Here is a 22,742-nt window from a genome sequence, read left to right on the forward strand (position 1 = left end):
ATACCCCATTCCAAGCTAGGCAATTACATTTAAGTATATTTTAATAGTTAACAAATGAATATAGAGCACAGACAAACAAAATGTAAACTTATTCGGATACACATTTTGAAACATATACATATACATACAGACAAACACATTTATACACACATATATATATATACACACATATATACACATGTACATACACACACACGTACATACACCCATGCGCATACACATACATACATTCATAAAAACATAGACAATTTATTTATGCGAAACTTCATGGTTGTCATCTATAAATATATATTTTTTTAATTATTCCTTATTTTTTATATTTTATTTTTGACACCCAGTAAGAATTTCCAATCCGTGGCATGCATCAACTTTTCTAACTCCCTACGACCAATGTCATGAAAGAGCGAGGTCAACACCTTCCGTAACTTGACAACACTCCCGTCTTTCCACGATTCTGGCTAAAGGTTATGGACCTTTTTGCCTACGTAATAGTGTTGTCTCGATACCAGAACAGTGTTGACCCCTTCACTTAGTACCAGATCCCTATTAGAGTATCTTGTATTATAGTTGTGATTGACGCTTGGGTAAATGTCTCTATTTATGTGTGGAACCACTATATTGCTTTTTTAGTGATATATTGCTTTTCTATTCAAGCTTTTTCGATGAGAATCATAATTGTTTAGAAGAAATGTATGTTTATAAGAACATGCATATGCAAAAAATAAATCATTAAAAAATATACATAAATTTCACCACCACAGCTCGAGAGACTCACTGCACCGACCATAGTTATAGTAGTTCCGTACACAACACAGAGCCATGATTGGGCTCGTTTTTATTAAATAAAAAATAGATAATAACATTATTCATGTAAGAGTATATTGTAAGATATTATTTATAGTAGAATGATTATTTATCAATAAAAATAAAAGATGCTTAACATATAAATTTTCCAAATAAATCGGCATTTACGTCATTTTATTTTTCAAATTATGTTATTTTTTACAAAAATGTATTTAAATAACTATAAAATAATAATTTTTATTATCATTACAGTTATTTACTAAAACCTTCAAATTTCTTAATAGTAAGAAGCTACGAGTAAAATGTTTTTATAATATATATTTTTTATGACGAACTGAACCCGGCAATGCTTTGCTTTTGCTAGATTAAATGAACACAATCGAAATTTTGTTATCAATATATATAGTATTTAGTACAAAATAAATATCTACGCATAGAATAATTAAAAATAGTCCTTAATTATATGTATGTACCTACGTGCACATTATTAATATTGTGTTTTGGTTTATATTTATTGTGAGGACAGACAATTTTGATAAATAGGTATTCTAAAATTGTTTTCCTGTCACTGTCTTGCAGATAACTAACCCCAAAACTGTGCGAAAAAGACAACTTCATGTCAGACCATTTGTTAGAATCGACGTTTTGCTGTCCCGTTTTCCGCATCTCAGAACTGAACCAATTTGTTATTTTTTTAAACAGAGTATCATAATAAAACTTTCTCCGTCGGTACATTTTGCGTTTATTTAAATAATTATATTTGTTTACCATGTGCCTAAAGACAGCAGATTAAACTATGCCTTTTTACCTGTTTGTGGATTGTTCTAGTTCCCACAGTAAACAATTTTTCAAAAAACAAAACAAAGGAGAAATTTTTAGCGTGTTGAAAAAATTACTTCTTAGGTGCCATAATCCAGAGAGAAAATACGGAAATACCTTTGTATATGGAAAAGGTTGACCACGTTCCTCTTAAGATTAAATAATGTTAAGTTTACTGGCAAAACCTTACTTTGTAAAGCTTTCAAGTAACCATAGAAACGGGTTCGGTGTTCTTAAATAAAAACATCGACCTTTCAACCCTCTAAAATTATGACACTTAATTCAAGCTCAAACGCTCAGTTCTTCCCATCCGTATTAAGACGTGGTTTAACCGCCAGCTAGGTTTTTTTATTATTATTATTTATTTCATTTAGTTCTATGATTAACGTAGTCAAATATATATTTACAACACAATATTTACATCTATACTTATTCTAACATTATTTATCACTATTATACACTTAATATCCTAATTCATAATATTCACTGTTTCATATGTACATTTTCATTCATTATATTCACTATTTACACTATATATTACTTATATTTTTCACATATATACTTTTTGACGTGAGTTTGACATTTAATTCGAGACCGAAATGCTCAGTTGTGTCATGAAAGCGTGTGAAAACCGTTCGGTCACTTTTCATTGGTAAATAGGTACTTGTTTATGATTCAATTCCAGAACTTAAAATAAATCATTTTCTAGAATAAGTTTTAGTGGGTACCTAGGTTCTCGTTTATGGTTGAGTTCCAAAACATTAAAAAATCAGTTTTTAAACATATAATTCTTTTTGCAAATATCAAACTCTGCTCTTCTCGAGAACAGGGGCGCACTTTATTTAGGAATGTGATTTTTTAAAATTTATTGAATGTAAGTTAAAATCATTTTAGTTTTACCAAAAATCCAGTTAAAATAAACAAATAGGTAGAAAATATCAGGAGTTTAAGAAAGTAATCTGATTAGAAACATTTTAAAACAAACTTTTTATACGCGAAAAAAATTAACATCCTTCCATTTATTTTGTATATGCATGCTCGGCAAATGCAGTGAAAGTGGTGACTTAACTTTTTTTTTCTTAATTGACAATTATTAAGAGTTATAAATATGCTCGTGGCAAAGTTTTACATTTCGCTGAAAACCGCACGTAAATCGGTCCAGTAGATATTCAGTCCATCGAGGACACATAAACAAACATTGCCTTTTCTATACATAGATAAAGATAGACCTTGTTTTCATGTTTTTGATATATATATTTGTATGTATTTTTATATGACAGCGCCCGATCACTTGAGCCCGAAGCAAATTGAATTCAATAAATGTTTTAAAGTTTTATTGAGATTAAAAAGCTGAAAAAATACATATTTATTATAAGACATAACAATATTTTGAATGTAACAAAATACGTAAAAATTATATTAATGTATTTTGATAATGAAGCTTTAATTTTAACAAACGCATTTTGTTCTGAGATGTTTATTGAAAATTATTTTTATGTGATAATTTTTATTTGTAGTATTTTTTAATTATATGCTTGCTTCCACTTTCTATTTTGCAGTATCCCAACTCAACACGGGGCTCTTGACCTCATAGAGTTAAGGATACGTTTTTTATTGTAATATGTACGATATGTTTGTATCTTTATATGAATAAATAAACATCTTTGTACGCGTTGGAGTGGAAAGTACACACTTAACCACAGAAAAACTAGACTCCCCTGACTTGATACAAATGACACAACTATGTTTATCTAATACGAAGAGCCTTTATTCTATGTAAATACTGGGACTAATGATGCCCATCAATTCCCTTGCTCGTAGATTGCGCGGTCTAGAAAATAAATTTTGCGGTTAAGATGTCATTAAAAGCAACCAATTTTAAAGTGAGTGTGAGCATGAGAATTTTCGTAGGTTCTACGGGGCAATAGATTATTTCTCTAAGTTAATTCAGAACATTTGCTTTGCTATGAAAATAAACGTTTCGCTTATTTTAGTGGCATATTGCTTTGTATTAACTTGATTATTTTCAAAAATAAGATTTTTAGTTTTCTTTTAAAACTTTCGAGTTTGAGAAAAATACCTCTCACAATTTTCTTTTTTTTTCGAAGCTTTGAAAGGGTAATTTTTATTCTAAGCATAGCATAAAATTAAAAATCAACATCTTACACCTATATTTAAAAATATTTGTAATATAAAGACTGTTGACTAAATAATGCATTCTGCCAGTGTAATAAAAATACGTATAATAAACTTTACAAAATAAAACAAAAAAACTATTACATTTTGTGATTTTCTTAATCTCGTTTACCGCTGATTTGTTTTGCCCTTAAACTTACTGGAATTCATCGGTATTTAAAAAAAATAAATATTTTCCCTTGTTGCTATAATTACTATCAATTACGCATTTTTATTCGTTCTTCAATAAAAGGGTTTGAAAACAATATTTTTCGTGTGGTGAGTGAATATAATAAAAGTGTTGTATTTTTCTAAAGTGGAAACCAAACAAATGAGAATAATCAGTACATTTCAAATATAGCATGAGAAAAATCATGCATCTCTGACCTACATAATAGCGTAAAACTTAACTGTGAAAATTTAACGACTTAAATATTAATCTTCGAGTGGGCGAGGCGACAAATGAAGATAATAATTCGCAAGAAACGGATATAAGCTCCAAGACAATGCATTCTAATGAAAGCAGCCCACTCCATGCTCGACTTGTGCCCGAGCTAGTTGCACTGGGAGAGGACTTCTGGAATGAGTCTTTAATTGATAACAATCATTCTGCCGAGTTACCCAAGGACTACATCTTCGATAGGACGGACGTCAGAGCCATATTTATTACCCTTTATTCACTTGTATTCTGCTGCTGTTTCTTTGGTAAGTACATATTAAATATTAAAACAAGTAAATTGCTTTTTTAGCTGAGCCGTTATATCCAAAACAATTTCAAAGATCGACTAGTTTCAAAAAGTGTTGTAAAAGTTAAAAAAAAACATTTATCAGCCTTTGATTTGTTTGCTTGTCTATCTAGTATACAGCGCTTTCACGTAGAATGATGTGTTTAATGATCGTTTTAGTCTCCGACAAAATACTTATGGTGTAGTGGGTAGCGTATTTGGCTAACTACCAAAAGATCCCATGCTGGATTTCTTGGACGACATGAAACATTCTTATAAAAATATGTTTTTTCACTGGAATATTTTACCTCTTTACAATTGTTGTGTGCTTTTTATATAACAAATGACTAATACAGCTTTGAAATGCATCATTAGCTGCATATATGGAAATAATTATTATGATGACCTTATTAAGGATTAATTTCGATTAATTTTCCACTAGAATAAAAAAAAAAGTACTGAAGAGTATTATACTGGAGCAATTTCTCATTCAAATTATGCAAGCACGTCTATGCGCTTACTATAAACCGCTTGTCGAAAAACTAAACAAGCGTACGCCAGTCAAACGTCGAGCGTTCATTGGTTTAAGCCTTCAATATATTTATATCATCAATCTATGGATTCCTTTGATCAGTGAACAAAATGCCGATACCGCACCGCCACCGTCCCAAACCCCAGCAAGCGCTCGCAAGCGTCCGCAATACCGATCCACAGGCTTGCGCTTGGCGATGCTTGGGAAGCCTGTGGAACACTCGTTTATTTAATAAACAATAAAGAAATCGAATTTGTCAGATCGAACTATCAAATTCTATTGTAACAATAAGTTTTTTTACATGAGCACAACTTGGCCCAAATTGAATGAAAAAACCCCTAAAAATTTAAATGTCAGTATATATAGAAGGCATTAGTATAGTTATACCTTTTTTTTTTTTTTTTTTTTTTTTTTTTTTTTTTTTTTTTTTTTATACGCCTCCACTCGTTTGCGAGTGATTTTGGCTCTTAGAAACAAGAAAAAGAAATTTAAAGAATATACGCTTCAGTGAACGACAAAAAAAAAACCCATACCCACGAAAAAATATAATATAATGTGAGGTAGTTAAAATCAGTATGAAAGAGTTGTGACAATAAAATATTATTACTGTATAAAGTAAACGTAAACATAAAATGAAATTTCGGGCCAAAAGTAAAGAGGGACATTCAATTAGACTTATTAATTAAATTATGCAAATAATATTTAACAAATTCAAATATTTTTATTATTTGTCCTTAGGAATTTAGTCAGAAGTAAATAAGTATCCAAATCATTCTGGGCTAGTAAAAATTTTACGTTAAGAGGGAACGTATTATATTCTTCACATATATTTTGAAGGAATTCACTTCTTTCGAAGAGGGGACAGTCAAAAAACAGATGATCTAATGTCTCATCGTCATTTTCACAAAGACACATTGCCGAAGTAAAGACACCTATTCTCGATAAATGCGAGGCAACGAGACAATGTCCTATTCTCATTCTTGATATTAAAGAGATGTTCAATTTTGATTGCTTTTCGATTTCAAACCATGGTGTAACGGGGATGGAGCATTGAATACTCTTATAAAACAACCCAGTCGAGGAATTCTGCCAGAAAATTGTCCACTCAGCTCTGATTTTATTAATTATAGTTGGTAAACAATCGTCAGTAGGACGACTAAAGGAGTGCGGGATGCTTCCATGAAGGCATGCTTCCTTGGCTAGGTGATCAACTCTTTCATTTCCAGAAATTCCGATATGCGAAGGAATCCAACATAAGGTCACCTTGAAATTTCTCTCGAACGCAAAAAATATAAGATATTTCATTTCACAAATTAGTCCATCATTACTACCATAAATTCCAGATTTCAACTTTTTGATCAGACTTAGGGAATCAGTAAATATTATTGACATAGGAATCTCAAGGTGTATCACTTCCATTAAAGCCTCTTTTAGTGCAATGCACTCGGCAGTAAAAACTGAGGAATCGGAAGGCAGTATGAAAAGTCTACTTAATTGAAAAGTTGGAATATAAAATGCCGCACCACAACCTTGGGCTGTTTTAGATCCATCAGTAAATATAAATGTGGAACCAGGCCATTTTTCTTCTATATTCGCCAAGAATGTTTGGTTATTACCTTGGTGATTCAATCGAGAAAATGATTTATCAATACTTATATGTTCTTCTATTTGAGAGGAAAATATTAGTGCTTTAAATGGAGTAGAAAATATTGGCAAGTTGTCCCTGGGGTAAATTGTAAATACTGACTGAATATACTGCATGGACGAACACAATAAAGGAATAGATCTGCGAGCGTTTGTTTCATTTGTCATCTTTTGAGTTAGAATTGACAAGGATTTTATCAAAGGATGATCCTCAAATTCAATTCGTTTCAAAACAAATTTTATTGCAAGATATTTCCTGCGCAGCAACAATGGCATTTCACCAGTTTCTACCTGTAGAGATACAATAGGTGAGGAACTCATCGCTCCTAAAATTAAACGTAAACTCTTTGACTGAATTTGGTCTAATTTTTTCAATTGATATTTTGGCAAAGGGTCAAAAAAATAACTGCCATAATCGAGATGACTACGAATCAATGCTTTATACAACATTTTTAAGGTCGACGGGTGAGCCCCCCACCACACTCGAGACACGGCTCGAAGAATGTTAAGGTTCCTCTCGCACTTTGCGACAACCTCTTCTATGTGTATATTCCATGATAATTTCCTATGGATAGTCATACCCAAGAATTTCACTGACTGCTTAATTGGGATCGGTATTTCCTGAAGTTTGATGCATATATCCGGTATTTTATGTTTATTGGAAAATATTACTAATTGACTTTTTGAGGGAGCAACTTCTAAATAATTACTGCTCAGCCACAACTCTAGATAATTCATTATTGTCTCCATTTCGATCGCACCCTGCGTTATGTTTTTATGGTGGAGATAAATAACAAAATCGTCAGCATATTGTAAAATTTTACTCATACTTGGGAGGGAACTATGTAGGTCTATAGTATATATGTTAAACAGCAAAGGGCTAAGAACTGAGCCTTGTGGTAGGCCCTTATAAACAGTACGCATAATCTTACCAGTAGGGGTTTCAACTACTAGCTCTCTCTGGGAAAGCATATTGAATATTATACGTGATAATTTTTTTGGAATACCTGACGTACAAAGCTTTCTTTCCAGAAAAGGGAGGTTAACGTTGTCATATGCACTTGCTATGTCTACAAAACACGCAATAGTGCACATTTGTGATGTCTTTGCAGATTGTATATCCACGTATAGTAAAGCAATGTTATCTAGACAAGACTTTGCTTTCCTGAAGCCGAACTGAGTGTAGGGAAGGAGGCGTTCAGTTTCAACATGCCATTCTACTCGAGCCTTTATCATGTATTCTAGAATTTTCAGCATACAACAAGATAACGCAATAGGGCGATATGAAGAGCCTTTTGATGAACACTTACCAGGTTTCAAAATTGGAATAATAAGTTGTTGTCTCCATTTTATTGGGACCACAGAAGAATCGAGAACATTATTATATAATTTGAGAAGTTCAACGCGAAAGGAATGTGGGAAGTGTCTTATCATTTGATAAGAAATAAGATCTATACCAGGAGTAGAGTCTCGTGCATGACTGATAGCTAAAGACATTTCTTCCAGAGTAAATCTCTGAGAAAGCCAACTTGGTGACACAACTTTTTGTGCTTCCGAAAATACTTCACATTCTTGAGGAACGTACGGGGGAGCTAGTTTATTTACAAAATCTTCAATCCAATCAGTAGAAGAGCTAGACAATGATGATAAGCACCCTTTGAATCGACGTACAGCACTCCAAATTTGAGAAACAGGTGTTTCTGGTGAGAGTGAGGAACAAAACTCACGCCAACCTTGACGTTTTTTGCGCTGAAGAGTTCTTTTAGCTAATGCTTGAAGTCTCTTCAGTTCTAAAAAATTACCCAAAGACATGTTATACCTATACTCACGCATCGCTTTTTTCCTATCAGAAACTATTGAAGTACACTCATCATCCCACCATGGGGGACACTTAACTTGCTTACGTTTTGCCGTTTTCTTGGGGATAAGTTTATCTGCAACTGAGTACACTTCATTAGTTATAAATGATAGCATTGAGTTTGTATCTTCGAGTTCAAAAAAAGGAAAGCTAACCGCTTCCAAGGCAGTTTCAAAATCTTTCCAATCAACCTGTCTCAGATCGTAACCTCTTGGCTGCCGGTTCAGATAAATTGAGTGTAAGGTTCGTTCGAAAGCAAGAATAATTGGAAAATGGTCACTTGAGTGTGAGTCGTCTAAAACCGACCATTTAATTAATCCCGCTAAGTCCGACGTGCAAATAGATAGGTCGACTGCGTTTTGATTCTGTGTGGGGGGGGCAAGACGGGTAGGTGACCCATCGTTAATTATGCATAAGTTAAGGCTATTCGTAAAGTCTAAGATAGCTCTACCACTAGAATCTGAAGAATTACATCCCCATGAAATTGAATGGGCGTTAAAATCCCCCAAAAGAATAAACGAAGATGAGAGCTTTGTAGTAATAGAATCGAAGTACGAACTATCAAAATGCATTTTTGGAGGGATATATATAGAAACAAAAGAGATTCCCGATATATCTATTGCAACAACTTGGTAATTTATGTGTGTTGGTATGGTGATGTGAGTGAACGGAATTTTTGATTTGATCAATAATGCTGTTCCCCCTCTACCATCAAGACGATCGTGTCGAACCGTCTTATAGCCAGGGATATTAAAAGTGAAATTTGGTGGAAGCCATGTTTCTGAAATTGCAGCTATGTCAACATTATGTTCTTGAAGTAATGATATAATTTCGGATTTGTTTGAAACAGCACTTCTGCTGTTCCATTGTAAAATAGTAAATTGTTTTGAGTTAAGTATCCACTTCACCGCCATTTTTAATATTATGAATTAGAGAGTTAATTATAGGAATAAATGAAGCAGCGTTGGACGGTTGATATGAATTAGGATTTGATATCAAAGTAAGTAGAAGTTTAGCAATAGAATCAATTAGACTAGAAATATTTGATGGAACAAGTTCTGATGATGTTGAATTCGATGAATTGTTTTGGGAATAAGCATTATTTTGAAGAGCACAGCCATCCGCAGGATTGGACGCCTGTCCATTCCGATAAGAGAGAAGTGATTCATGTTCCTTTGAATTCCATGCCTGAACATGTCTTGAATTTACAGCAGTAGACTTTATAGGAGGCGAAACCATTGTGATGGGAGTTGAAACGCGTTTAATATTTTTGGAAGTTTTTTCCGCATAGCTAATGGTATATGTGGGATGTAAATTGGAAGCTTCCTTGTACGTCACATTACCAGCGGCCATTGTATGCTTTATATTCTTTTGTCGAGTCAGTTCTGGGCATGAAAAACTAGAGGCACTGTGCGAGCCATTGCAATTTACGCATTTAATGTTTTCAGTCTGGCATACTTCTCCGAGGTGAGATTCCCCACATTTGTAACACCTAGGGATCGATCAGCATTGTGTTTTCGTGTGGCCAAAGCGGCAACATTGAAAACATAAAATAGTTGGAAAAATATATTGCTCCACTTTTAAAGAATTATGAAACAAATAAACGTTATTGGGTAATGTTTGCCCCTCGAAAGTCAAAACAATCGACTGAGATGGTTTCCATGTCACAGTTTCACAAGATTTATCTTTATAATTAAGACGTCGAGCCTTAATTACCTTACCACATCCATAAGGGACCTCGATTGACTCAATAATTTCTTCAATTGTAAGATCTGTGGACACACTTTTTACAATTCCTAATTTGGTTACTTTAAATGACGGTACATAGGCTTTCAGGGAGTTAGTAACGACAAAGTTTGATGTTAAAAAATTGTTTGCTGCAACGGCAGTCTTAAATGTCAAGGAAATTTTAAATTTGTTTTCCACTCTCACACCTCCTAATATAATGTTACTAATTTTGTTGGTATATAAAAGTTTACCAAAAGTGATAGGATGAAGGGGTTTTGAAGATTCTTGGTATTGAACGAACACCAAGAATGGGCCAGAAGCATTATCCGAATAGGTAAATGATGGAGAGGAAAGGTCGGGAGCAGGGAAAGGAAGTTTGCATGGTTGCAAATCAGGGGAACTGGGTGCCCTGGGTCTTTTTCTATGCTCAAGATCAGGAGGATCCCCAGGATCCTCCATACTTAAGCCTAAAACAACGAAATGCGAAAAAGAACGCAGTCACAGAAATTAAATAAAAATAAATAATAATCAAAAATCGAAAACTTGTCAAACGCTCCTCCCTCGATGTCGAGTTATAACTTGACTAATCCAGTACAATGCACCGAAGAAATATTGTTATTCACACAAAATTGTACGCGCTGATAACAAAACACACAACCGTCCACTGTCGATGCTACGAGACAACTCTAGTTATACCTTAATAATTTATTTATTCTCTCGTGTCGAATAAAACTTTTGCGACACTTATTGTATAAGACGCCAAACGATAAAATTAAACACTTTTCAGACTTGCTACTGATCAATGGCAAAAACCCGCATAAATAATTTGAAATGACTGGTTATCTCCTGCGCCCCGCATTGTTTTTGTTATTTAATAGCAGGAGTATCTCAATTTTAGTCTATGGGTCACATTATTTTCTGTTTCATAAAGCTGAACGCGCTTAAACTTCTCAGCATATTAAAACAATAAATTCTTAAATTATTGTTTTAGTTTTACAACAAATCATAATACGTTCGCAGCACGCGCAGAATAAGGACATATTTATTTTGATAACGACGTTTTTATTCTTATAAAAATCATCATCTTTGTATTTTCGTATATGGTGTATAAGGTATCACAACGGAGTGTCAAATGTAATTCGTCTAAATTTGCTAATGCATTTTGTTGCTTTATTTCATGTCGGCCTCGTAAAATACCAAATTTTTGTTGAATTTCATTTATTTATGTTTAGTTACATTGAAAGCATTACAGAGTATCCAATTAATTCTTAACACATTACAAAATATACATATCAGATTTATTAAATAGAAAAGAGAAAAAAAATGTAAATTGTAATGTAAAATTGACACACATATTACAATTTGGAAATTGTCCTCATAAGAGTAATCCCACTGTCATGAAATATATTGGCATTTGAGGCGATACGATTGAATAACACGATTGCTCTACCTACCGGAATAACAATTGGAAGGTTGGTTCTGCATTGTGGTAGGTAGAACAACCTGTGTTGCCTTTGCCGAAGATAATTATTAGGGACAGATAGACCGAATTCATTCAGAATATCAGAATTATGTGTGCGACCACCAATGAGTTGAAAAAAGTGAACACCCAAATGAATATTCCTTCTCCCCAACAATGATTGGTAGCCAAGCATTCCTAGTAAGAAGTCAGTCGGGAAAAGCCACGGGTAAAATCCATACTCCTTTAGATACAGATAACGTAGAAACTTTTTCTGTACCCCCCTATCATTAAAGAATACGTGGTTTCATTTGGCGACCAAATGATGAAACTAAATTCCAAGCGACTTCTTACCAAGGATTTATACAATGTTTTCAAAACCTGAATATTTTAAAAAATCTTGGCATTTCTAAGAACAAATCCAAGCATTTTAAGGGAGTTACTACATAATGATATTCTATGTAGATTAAATAATAACTTAACCTCAAACAACACCCCGAGATCCCTAGACGTCGACGCTTGTTTAAGCTTTACTCCATCCATGGTATAGCGGAAATAAATTGTTTAGGACGCTCTTGTGTACGATATGACAAAACATATAGAGACATTGAATATCAGTTTGTTTCATTTACTCCATCGTATAATATTTTGAATGTTGTACTGAACTTTCAAACAGTCCAAAGGAGTTTGTATTTCACAGAAAATTTTCAAGTCATCCGTAAATAATTAAAAATTCGGAAAATTTTATTTTATTGCTAATGTCATTTATAAATATTGTGAACAACATTGGTCCTAAATAAGATCCCTAGGGCACTCCCGAGGAGGTGTGAAAAAGTGCAGATTGTTAGAGTCCATATGACACATACTGCTTTCGATCTATAAGATTGCATGAGAAAAATCTCAAAAGAATGTCACTGAAGCCAATCTTATGAAATTTCTGAAGCAAAAGCTGGTGATCTACTTTATCAAATGCTTTTGAGAAGTCGTACGAGCAGTCTACCTGAGCACCTTTGTCAAGTGATTTTGTGAAAAAAATCGTAAATATCATCAAATTTGTGATGGTTGAGCGCCCTAAACGAAATCCATGATGTTCATTTGCAATGAATGGCTCTATTTTGGGATTGATAGAATGGTGTATTAACCGCTCAAATACCTTTGCAGGTGTAGATAAAATTGCCACAGGTCTATAATTTTCAATGCATGTTTTGCATTGAAGTTTTCTATATCTCTAGATAAGTGCCTGTTTTTAAGGATAGATTAAATATTACAGATAGTGGTTTCTTTAAAATATGGCTGCAACTCTTTAACACAAATGTAGGAACAAAGTTAGGACCCAGTGATTCGGCGTTTTTTAAAGAACTTATTGATTTCAAGACATCTGTTTTACTAAAAATATCGAATAAAATATTCTGCGCGCCTTGAGACAAACTTTGACTCCCTATGTGAATGCTTTAATTTAAATAAGAACTGTTAACTGATTCGAAGTTTTCACAACATCTACATTGCAAACGTCCTAACCACGCCAGGTCATGGAGTCAATAATTCCTCTATCTCGGCACTTGGAGTCAATATATTTCTAGAATTCATTAGGATTTTGCAATATATTAGACCCAATACCAGAAATATGTATCTTAAAAACTACCATTTTCTTTTGTTTTACAATTGTTCGAAGATCACTGAATAGAGTGTAGCAATATAAATTACAAGAAGACATCCATTTTTTGTGAAACCAATGTTTTCTCTGATATTGCTGATAATATTTCGAGAGAACCACTTTGAATATCTCCTATTACTGACAGCCGGGAGTGTCCTAGGAAAGTAATTGTCAAAACAAGAATACATAATTTCATAAAAATATTAAACAGCATCATTCACGTCTATAAGATTACCAATATAGTCCCAATCAGAATTCAAAAGCATACCGTAGAGAGAGCGGAAATCACCCTTAGTGAAATTCCATCCCCTCCATGATGCTGTATTAGCAATAGGAACCTTAGTGTATGAGTCAAGAGATTCCGTTTTAAACAGAAAAAACAAAACAGGATGATAAGCATCCTCCTTCGTGAGAGGAGATTTGCTTCGATAAATAGATAAAGGAACTGTAGAAAAAATTTAATCAAGTATACGTTACATTGAGTGAGTTTTCTCAGCCACTTCTTTTTCCTTGTGCTGTGTACAAATTGAAATCAAATATAATTTTTTTTAATATTTATAAAATCCAGTGTTTGCAGGCCAGTTGAGCGGGCCAAAGGTGTTGTTTGAAAACACCTGTTTTAATAAAATATGTCATTTGGTTTAATTTTAAGTACTAATCTTGTACATTTTTATGTTTAATAATATAACTTCGTATTTACTATGTGTGAAATTGTCAAAACAAATGTAATTTGCACACTGGTTAAAGGGTTAAGGGTTAAATATATTTTTTTATTTAATTCTTACCAAAAAACAAGTAGATACATAAAAATGCATAATACGCTAATATTTGTTCAGTGTTTTGCATTCATGCTACAAATTTTCAAAAAAAAATAGAAATAGGTAGTAGGTATTGGATTTAATGATTTCATTCAATCCAAAATAGTTATTTTACACCGAGTAAATTAGAAGCAATATAGTTAAAATAAATGAACAATTTTCTTTGTGTATATAAAACGCTTTTTATAAATAATTTAAATTCTGTCATAACTGAATCCGATAATATATTATTCCAAAATTCAACAACCCCGCCTTCAATATTTTCTATAAATAGAAAAACCCACCCTGTTTTACCCCCTCCACCCCTTTTTGCCCTTATCCCTCCATTTAACCATATCAGTACCTAATTAGTATTCTGAATAATAACATTGGTTAAATTGCTATTTACACCTGAAGACGGATAATTTAGAATACCTGAAACTAATAGTTGTGTTGTACATAATAATATTAACATCTTGTGTCATGTATAAATATATACAAAGTGTCTTATTTATTATACAATAATTTAATCATTAAGGTATTTACGTTAATTATTTATTTTTTTAGGTAACCTTCTCGTCATTCTGGTGGTAACCCTATCCCGGCGGCTGCGTTCAATTACAAACTTTTTCCTTGCGAATCTCGCATTGGCTGATTTCTGCGTTGGAGTCTTCTGCGTCATACAAAACTTGTCCATCTATCTCATGCCGAGGTAAGTAATTTACCGCAGACAAACTATTAATTAAACTACTGAATGTTCTCCATCCCTGTTTTAATTTGTTAATCATGACTCCCTGGGGGTGAAATCCAGTCTTTTGTCTAAAAACATTTAGACGAACTCAAAATATTGCATTACATTAACGATGATTTTAAAACTTTGTTTCACAGTTGAAAATTTTGTACTTTGGAACATAGTTTTAAAGTTAAAAATTTTGTACTTTGCAAAATATTTTAAACAACAAAAACAATTGTTTTTTGTTTTGTATTGTTATTCATTTCTAAATACAAATAAAATGAATAATATGGAACATCAAACATTGAACAACTTATTACGTCAGGATTCAAAAAAGTCATCTAGTATTTTCTCGTCTCGTTCAATTAAACAACAAGATTTAAAAAAAGTTAAAATTTCAAAAAAAAGCAATTTAAAAAATATACTTGCTTTCATTTCTTAACAGCTTAATTATTATTTGTATTATACCTAAGAAATAGATGAAAAGTTAATACGACGCAATAAGCTTTTTTAATCTCGGTTGAATAAACACCAGTTTTTTAGAGATTTCTTCTCAACTTCAATCTAAATTCAAATGTTGTTTTTAAAAAAAACCAACTATTCAAAATATATTTCTACTTTTTTTCGGGGACGTTTGTAAATTTAATTAAAAAAAAATTGCCTTTTCCAATTTCAAATCTTGCTATTACGATTCTAGGAAAAGTACATTTCTTGTTAGTTAATTACATGAATGAGTATATTTTCTAAAAACCTTACAAATCAAAATTTATCAAAAAAATTATGAGTTTGTGGTTTTAACGAGATGAATAAAACTATATGATTGTTAATTCTCATCAAGAATAACAAGGTTTAATTTGTCTCGTGGAAAACAAACTCAGGAATTTTAGTCATTTCACGTAAGTGACGTGGCTCTTTTATATTCAGGTTTGACCATAAAGTCGACTATAAGTTCAGCTAGAAGTTAGAAAATAAAGTCGAACCTGGATATAAGAGAGCTCAAGAGACCGGGACATTTTTCTCTTATATAGAGGTATCTCTTATATCCATGCTTTCTTTAACAGAGGTCTACAACATAAACTGGCTTCCTATTCTTATTATGTGTGTACTAATATGTACATGTATGTACAGGAGGTACAAAAAAAAAGAAACTACATGACACTTGTATGTATTAGGTAAAGAGGTACATAAATGTATACACGAACATACATCATACAAATTGTCAACTTGTCAGCCGTACACAAGCAGTGATGCTGTGACCACATCTGCAAACCAACACTTTTTCATATAGGTCACAGCTTCGGCTCTCTCTTATATGTATAGAAGTCAGTTTAGGTAGAACAACTCTGCTTTACATTGTTTTTCCCACTCTCTTTTACAGAGGTTTTTGGTAGTAAAATGACGGGACCTTAAGCCAGATCTCTTTTCAAGAGGATTCTCTTATGTACAGGTATCTTATATCTTATATTGAGGTTTGACTGTACTTGAATTTGGTTCAATTTTAATAAGTCGTAATAAAACCAACTGTTGTCAGTATTATTTGGAAAAGCCCCCGTCATCCTTAAAATAACTGTAAAAAATTATTAAATTGATTAAAATTTAAACTCATAAACATGTTCTTTTACATTATTTAAATTACTTATACAGTTTCCGCACATTATAGTTTATAGGGTACTGCGCACACCGCGCAGTGCATGGTCTGCGCAGCGCATGCTCTTCTCATGCAAAAACATATTTTAAAATAAATACATCCATATAGGGAGTCAAACTTGCGACCTCTTGCATAATGTTATATTTTATTTCAATTGTACCTGTATATATTATTAAGAAATGTATTTATCATTGTTAAACGGACTAAATAAGTCGGTAAATAACAAAATAAATGCACATGTAATCGCGCCGACTTATTGCCGCAGTTTTATTACATTATAATCAGTTTTTACATGACAAACCTTTTGAAACTTTAAAAGAAAATAATTTTTACAGGCCTGTTATTACTTATAATTAACTCATTTATGGACTTTTCAGAATTTTTGAAGTATTTAATCTTATTTCTTTTGATCCATTATTGTTATTGAATCATAAGTAATTATTTATTTCAATTAACTGTATTTTTTCTTTACTAACTGTTATAGCTTAACACGGGCACAGCCTTAAAAGCCACAATAAATTCGTGAATATGCAAACGGTTTAATAGTTTAAAATTGACAAATTAAGGTTTTTGCTAATCGTTTAAGAAATCATCTGTATATTCATAAATAAAATATGTTTGTTTATTTTTTCAGTTGGATATTTGACGATTTTATGTGTAAAATGTACCAGTTTACACATTCCCTGAGCTACACAGCATCTATATTCATCCTCGTAGTAATATGCACAGAAAGATATTTTGCGATCATCCATCCAATCACGTGCAAGCAAATTCTTACACCTACGAGATTACGAGTGAGTACTTATTTCATAAACATTATTTTCTGCGACTTCACGATTAATATTTATTCAAACTGCTTCCTCACAATTAATATTCTTCCAATTACTTTTGCGTTGGCAGTTAACAAATTCTCTATATGAATTAAATAAGTGATCACGTTATTTGTTACTTTTAAAAGAAAAACCATTGAATATTTACTGAATGTAATATTTTTTACACAACAGGCCAAGACGCCTGATTGCATTTGAACACAAAGCAGTAAACGATAAAAATCACATTGTTATTATTTATATCACTACAGAGATATGTAAATATATATACTCAAACCAAAAATAATATCACATTGTTATTTTGTCACTAAAATCAAATCAAACCCGATAATAAGACAAGCGTTTTAAATTTCCGGTTGAAATATTTTATTTAGAAATAAAAGACAAATAATCCAGAAATCCTGAAGTTTTGAATAACCTTTTACCGGACTCATCGGTTTCGAAACATCCGCAATACTTGAATCTTTATTAAAAATTTACCCTGCTATACTTCATAAAGGTCTTACAGACATTTTTATTTATTTAATGACCATTGTATAAGTTTAAATTCTTTATCTTGACGGTTTGAGTGTATTTATTTATTTATAAATTTATTGCAAAAAATAAGTTTACATACTTAATAACAGAGAATCTATATAAAACTGATTAACGTAAAATTAAAACGGAGTGTTCTCTGTTTATGATACTCTCCATCTTACATGGCTCAGCCTGTTCTAAGATGAACGTTTTTTATCTTTAGAGCATAAGTCGTCCGATACTAATAAATCAATAAAATAAAAAAGAAAAACTAAAAATACTTAATTGTAAATGCCTAGCTAATCAAATGTAAGAAATTAAAAATCGTTATTATACAAATATAAAGTATATATATGTGCCAAGAATACATGTTACTTAAACATAAATAATATAGTATAATATATAATAAAAAACAAATATAAAGCAATGAAATACATAAAAATATGAATAATATGTGTACTAATTATATAAAGTACTACGTTTTTTGATTTACATATATTTTTCAAAAAAATCTCTTGCTACACATATGTGCAGCTATTGTTATATTTAAAATTTGTTTTACATTTCGAGTCTTTTATATTTGGCAATAAATCTTTAAATATTTTTGGAGCAATTACATTGTACTGCTTTTTACCAAAGGTTTTTGTGCTATTTTCACTGATTTAAGGATTGAACGAGAGCAATCTCCCTAAGCTAAATTGCAATATGATAGTTTGTTTTGGCTAAAAGCAAAGCAAATTTGTCTCATAAGTTGAGCATTCAAAATATTTCTAAGGCTTTTATAAATGTTTGCTGATTTCCGTATTTGCTTAGATATTTCTATAATGTTATCATTCCAGGTAAGTTTAGAATCTATTATGACCCCTAAGTATTTTATTGAATTTACTTGTTCTAAATTTTCATATTTGCACAAAGTAATAGGTATGCATGAATGGATCATGAGTGAAAATTTTTCAGGTTCGGTTTTTTTTGTTTTTACTCAAGCAGATAGATTTGGTTTTTTTTAATATTTAAGGTAAGTAAATTATTGTCTTACCAATATTTTACGCGTCGGATACCTTTTTCACATTTTTTTTTTGCTTTTTTCCACAATTCGGAGTCGAATATTAGTACCGTGTCATCAGCGAAAGTTATTGTTTTACCTCCAATCAGTAGCAATTTATTAATATAAGTGTTAAACAATAACGGACCTTAAACACTTCCTTGAAGGACACCGAAATTTAAAAACATTTGTTTACTACGGACACCATTTATACATACACTTTGAGTCCTTTTACTTAGATAATTTGTAAATCATGATAATGATTATCCAGCTATTTCGATTTCACGTAATTTGTGAACTAGTAGTTTGTGGAACACTGTATCGAAGGCTTTTGCCAAATCTAAAAAAACTGCTTGACATTTTAGTTTTGCGTCAAGTTTACTTGCAATTTGTTGTGTCAGTTCCACAACTACATCTTCCGTACTAAGTTTTTCTCTAAACAATATAACTGTTTTGGCAGGATACTTTTTGACTTCAGGTAGGTAGTAAGTCTATTTTTATCAATTTTCTCTATAACCTTTGAAATTTTGTTAAAAGTAAAAAAAAATTAATAGAAATTTTGTTAAATTTGGTTATTGGTCGGTAATTTGAAATATCCAAATTATTACCAGATTTATATATAGGTTTGATGATCGCTAATTTGCAGTGATAAGGAAAGATACCAGTGCTAAGACTAAGGTTGACCATATGAGTTAAGGGTGTTGTAATGTATTGACTTTATCTTTTAAATAGTGGTAAACTCAAATTATCAGTTCCTGCAGAGTAACTATTTTTAATTTCCTTATTGTTTTAATTTTCTTATTGTTTTAATTATTTTAGCAGAATTTGTTGGTTTCAGTGACGTTAGAGAATTATACACATTTTCTTCTTCTTTAAAAAATCAGAGAGAAAAAACGAAATGTTAAGACAGCTTGAAGAAACACTACATGTTAATATTTAATATTTAAAATTATTATATGTTAACCGAGCAAAATATTTATTTTTGTTAATTTGATTTTAAATAACAGGTTTTTGTGAATTTTTATCGTGCATTAATTTTTTTTTAAATATCGAATTTCCAGTTTTAATGAAATACATAACGTACATAAAAATACATGTTTTGTATACATTATGTGAAGAAAATTATCAGACAATCAGCCAATCAAATATATCTTATTAATTTAAAACGAGTTTCAATAAAACAAAAAAATAGAAGTGGACATTCACATACTTCGAGAACGGCTAAACATAACAATAAAGTATAGACAAGTGTCCTTAAGGAAAGTTTCTATTTCATTGGTTCACTGTAAAACAGTTCAGACAATTTTTTGGTACCTTGTAAAGAATTATTATTCGACGGGACCCTAAATTATATTTTAACTACCTCCGTATAACACCTCTTTGGCTTGCAGTCGGATCGATGCAAATCAAGCAGGTACCCTATGGATCTTAAGGTAGTTGCAATGGGTGTCCGATTTTGTTTTTTAACTGTAATATAGACAGCTAAAAAAAACAAATCTTCGTACCACACAACAAATGAAAAAGGCGGCATTTTAACATCCAGGTTTATTGATTTTATATTATGATGAAAACATGGTTACAGACATTGGTAAGGTACAATTAAGTTTATTTGGTATATAACACAAATGAAAAATTAGCGTGATTTACAATAAACATTGTAAATAGTTTTGATACACGCGTCACAGGTTAACTCCGCTCGCAAGGGGTTGAATAAAAGTCTATTCTTAAAAATACTATATGGACCAGTAAAATACGTGTAAGGTTAAGTAGTTTGTACAAATGGAATGAGGAAGTTGAGTAGTTTTTTTATTTATTTTAATGTTAATAGACTATTAAACTAAGTCAAAAATTTTTTTTTTCAACGTTTGTATATCGTATTATCAGCGCTACAATTTTTTTAGGTTTTGTTTTTCTGAAATAACGTGTAACGTCAGAGGTTCATTTCCGCTTATTCTCATTCAGTTCTTCCCATTGGCTTAGAAGCGACAAACAGACCGGAAATCTTCCATAGCTCTCAGATCATAGGTTGATTCACATGAACTAGCGACGTCATTCAAAGTAGTCCGTTTTTATCAAAATATTTTTTATTATTTTTTCCGTATATTTTCAAGAAACTTTGTTTTACAATTTAATGCTCTAATTATTACCCCGCGTAAGAAAACATTTTTTGTATCCAATTTCCCGTAGGGCTGAAGTTTCTCATTATTTGCCGACCATTTTATAAATAATATTTTTATTCGATGCATTATTACAAAAAGTTATCTTTGAGAACTTTGACAGTGTTATACAAGTTCGATAGTTTTAAAATCATGAATACTTTGATGAACTCAACTGACTGACATGACTGGCTAGATTCAAAATTACTGTGGGCATTATATATTCATCAAGGTAATTGCTTTGATTCCTCCGGATAATAATGTTACTGCCCTTAGAAGTGAATGCCAGTTTACGAACCAGTTGGTGGGAAAAGAGGGTTGTGATCAATAACTCGCGGCGGGGCAAATGATGCATAGGTTCATCGATCAAATAAGAATATATTTTTTTGATCACCCATCGTTTCATTTATGCGCTGTCAAATAGGTTATGTCTACTACTCGGCCTCGATTACAATGGGAAGTTAACAGAGCTATCTTTGAATATCTATAAAGAGCAATCGATATTTGTCAAGAATTTCCATAAATAATTTTCACTTACAAACTTAAATGTTTTAGATAACGCGAACACAGCAACCCTGAAACGACTGTAAGGATACCAGTCTCGAAGATGTCGCAAAAGCAATAAAACTGGTCACTGGATATTCCAAATTTGTGGATTAAAGTATCTCTCGTCTTTTATATATATAATAAATTACAATGATTTTCCATCAAGAATTTTACACTTACAAACTGAAATGTTTTACCGATATTTGTGTACGAAAATGAGTATATTTGTGTTAACATTTAAAGTGTCTTCATCGGTAACCTATAATTGAACATGTTTATAAGAAAAAATTGTATGCGTATTCTGCTTTTCATAAAGAAAACTTAATTTTACCATGTAAATAAAGTGGTTGTTCATACTGGTTAATTATAATTACTGTAAACTGTAGTAAACGAATAGTTACTTTAAACACCGATTTTATACACAATTTAGATAAAATATTTAGATAAAATACTTAGATAAAATCACTCAACAATGTCAAAATGTTATTTTTGTATCAAATAGTACATCATAGTTTGTGAGATTGCATTAGAGATCGGTATATTAGTTACTGAGAAAAATGTCGGACGGCATAGTCGTACTATTAAGAGTTTGATAGTATTTGTTTAAACTGAACTTAAATCAGTTGCGTTGATTTTCCCATGAGAATTAAGAAACACTTTAAAGGAAATGATCTGATGTGTGGAATACAATACGAACTGAATTTATCGTTACGGTGTGTGAGGTTCTATTTATGATATAGTTTTAACCACAAGAGTAACCACACAATTTTGGTATTAACTCGAGTTGTTTTACTTTATGAATTTATATCATCATTTTCACTGAGTGGGCGTTATGTGTTAAAATAAAATAATTGACATACTAGGATGAATGTTATTACTCAGTTCAGATATTAATATGCACTGTTTTTACTTTATGAATGTATGTAGTCGTTATTTATTTATTTATTTGACGGACTTATGCAGTCCATTCTAACAACGATAAAATTCAACTGAATAAAATTAAAGCTAGGACAAAAAAAAATACTACCTCAAGACAAAAACCGGTCTATCTTAGTGATTTTTAAAATCTATTTAAA

At 31.7% G+C, this 22,742-nt stretch overlaps 1 protein-coding gene across 1 annotated transcript in view; it reads left to right on the forward strand.

Moving 5' to 3' along the window:
- Nucleotides 1–22,742, forward strand: part of LOC148278150 (trissin receptor-like) — a 184,201-nt gene that overhangs the window by 60,298 nt on the left and 101,161 nt on the right. Inside the window, exons 2-4 of the mRNA XM_088231831.1 lie at nucleotides 4,116–4,503; nucleotides 14,763–14,907; nucleotides 17,211–17,370. Of these exons, the coding sequence (XP_088087957.1) occupies nucleotides 4,305–4,503; nucleotides 14,763–14,907; nucleotides 17,211–17,370 (504 nt within the window). The 5' untranslated portion in view covers nucleotides 4,116–4,304. The remainder of the gene's footprint in view (nucleotides 1–4,115; nucleotides 4,504–14,762; nucleotides 14,908–17,210; nucleotides 17,371–22,742) is intronic.

The sequence above is a fragment of the Micrasema longulum genome, unplaced genomic scaffold, assembly GCF_059751315.1.
Source record: "Micrasema longulum isolate JH-2025_06_02 unplaced genomic scaffold, ASM5975131v1 h1tg000926l, whole genome shotgun sequence".
Taxonomy (NCBI): domain Eukaryota; kingdom Metazoa; phylum Arthropoda; class Insecta; order Trichoptera; family Brachycentridae; genus Micrasema; species Micrasema longulum.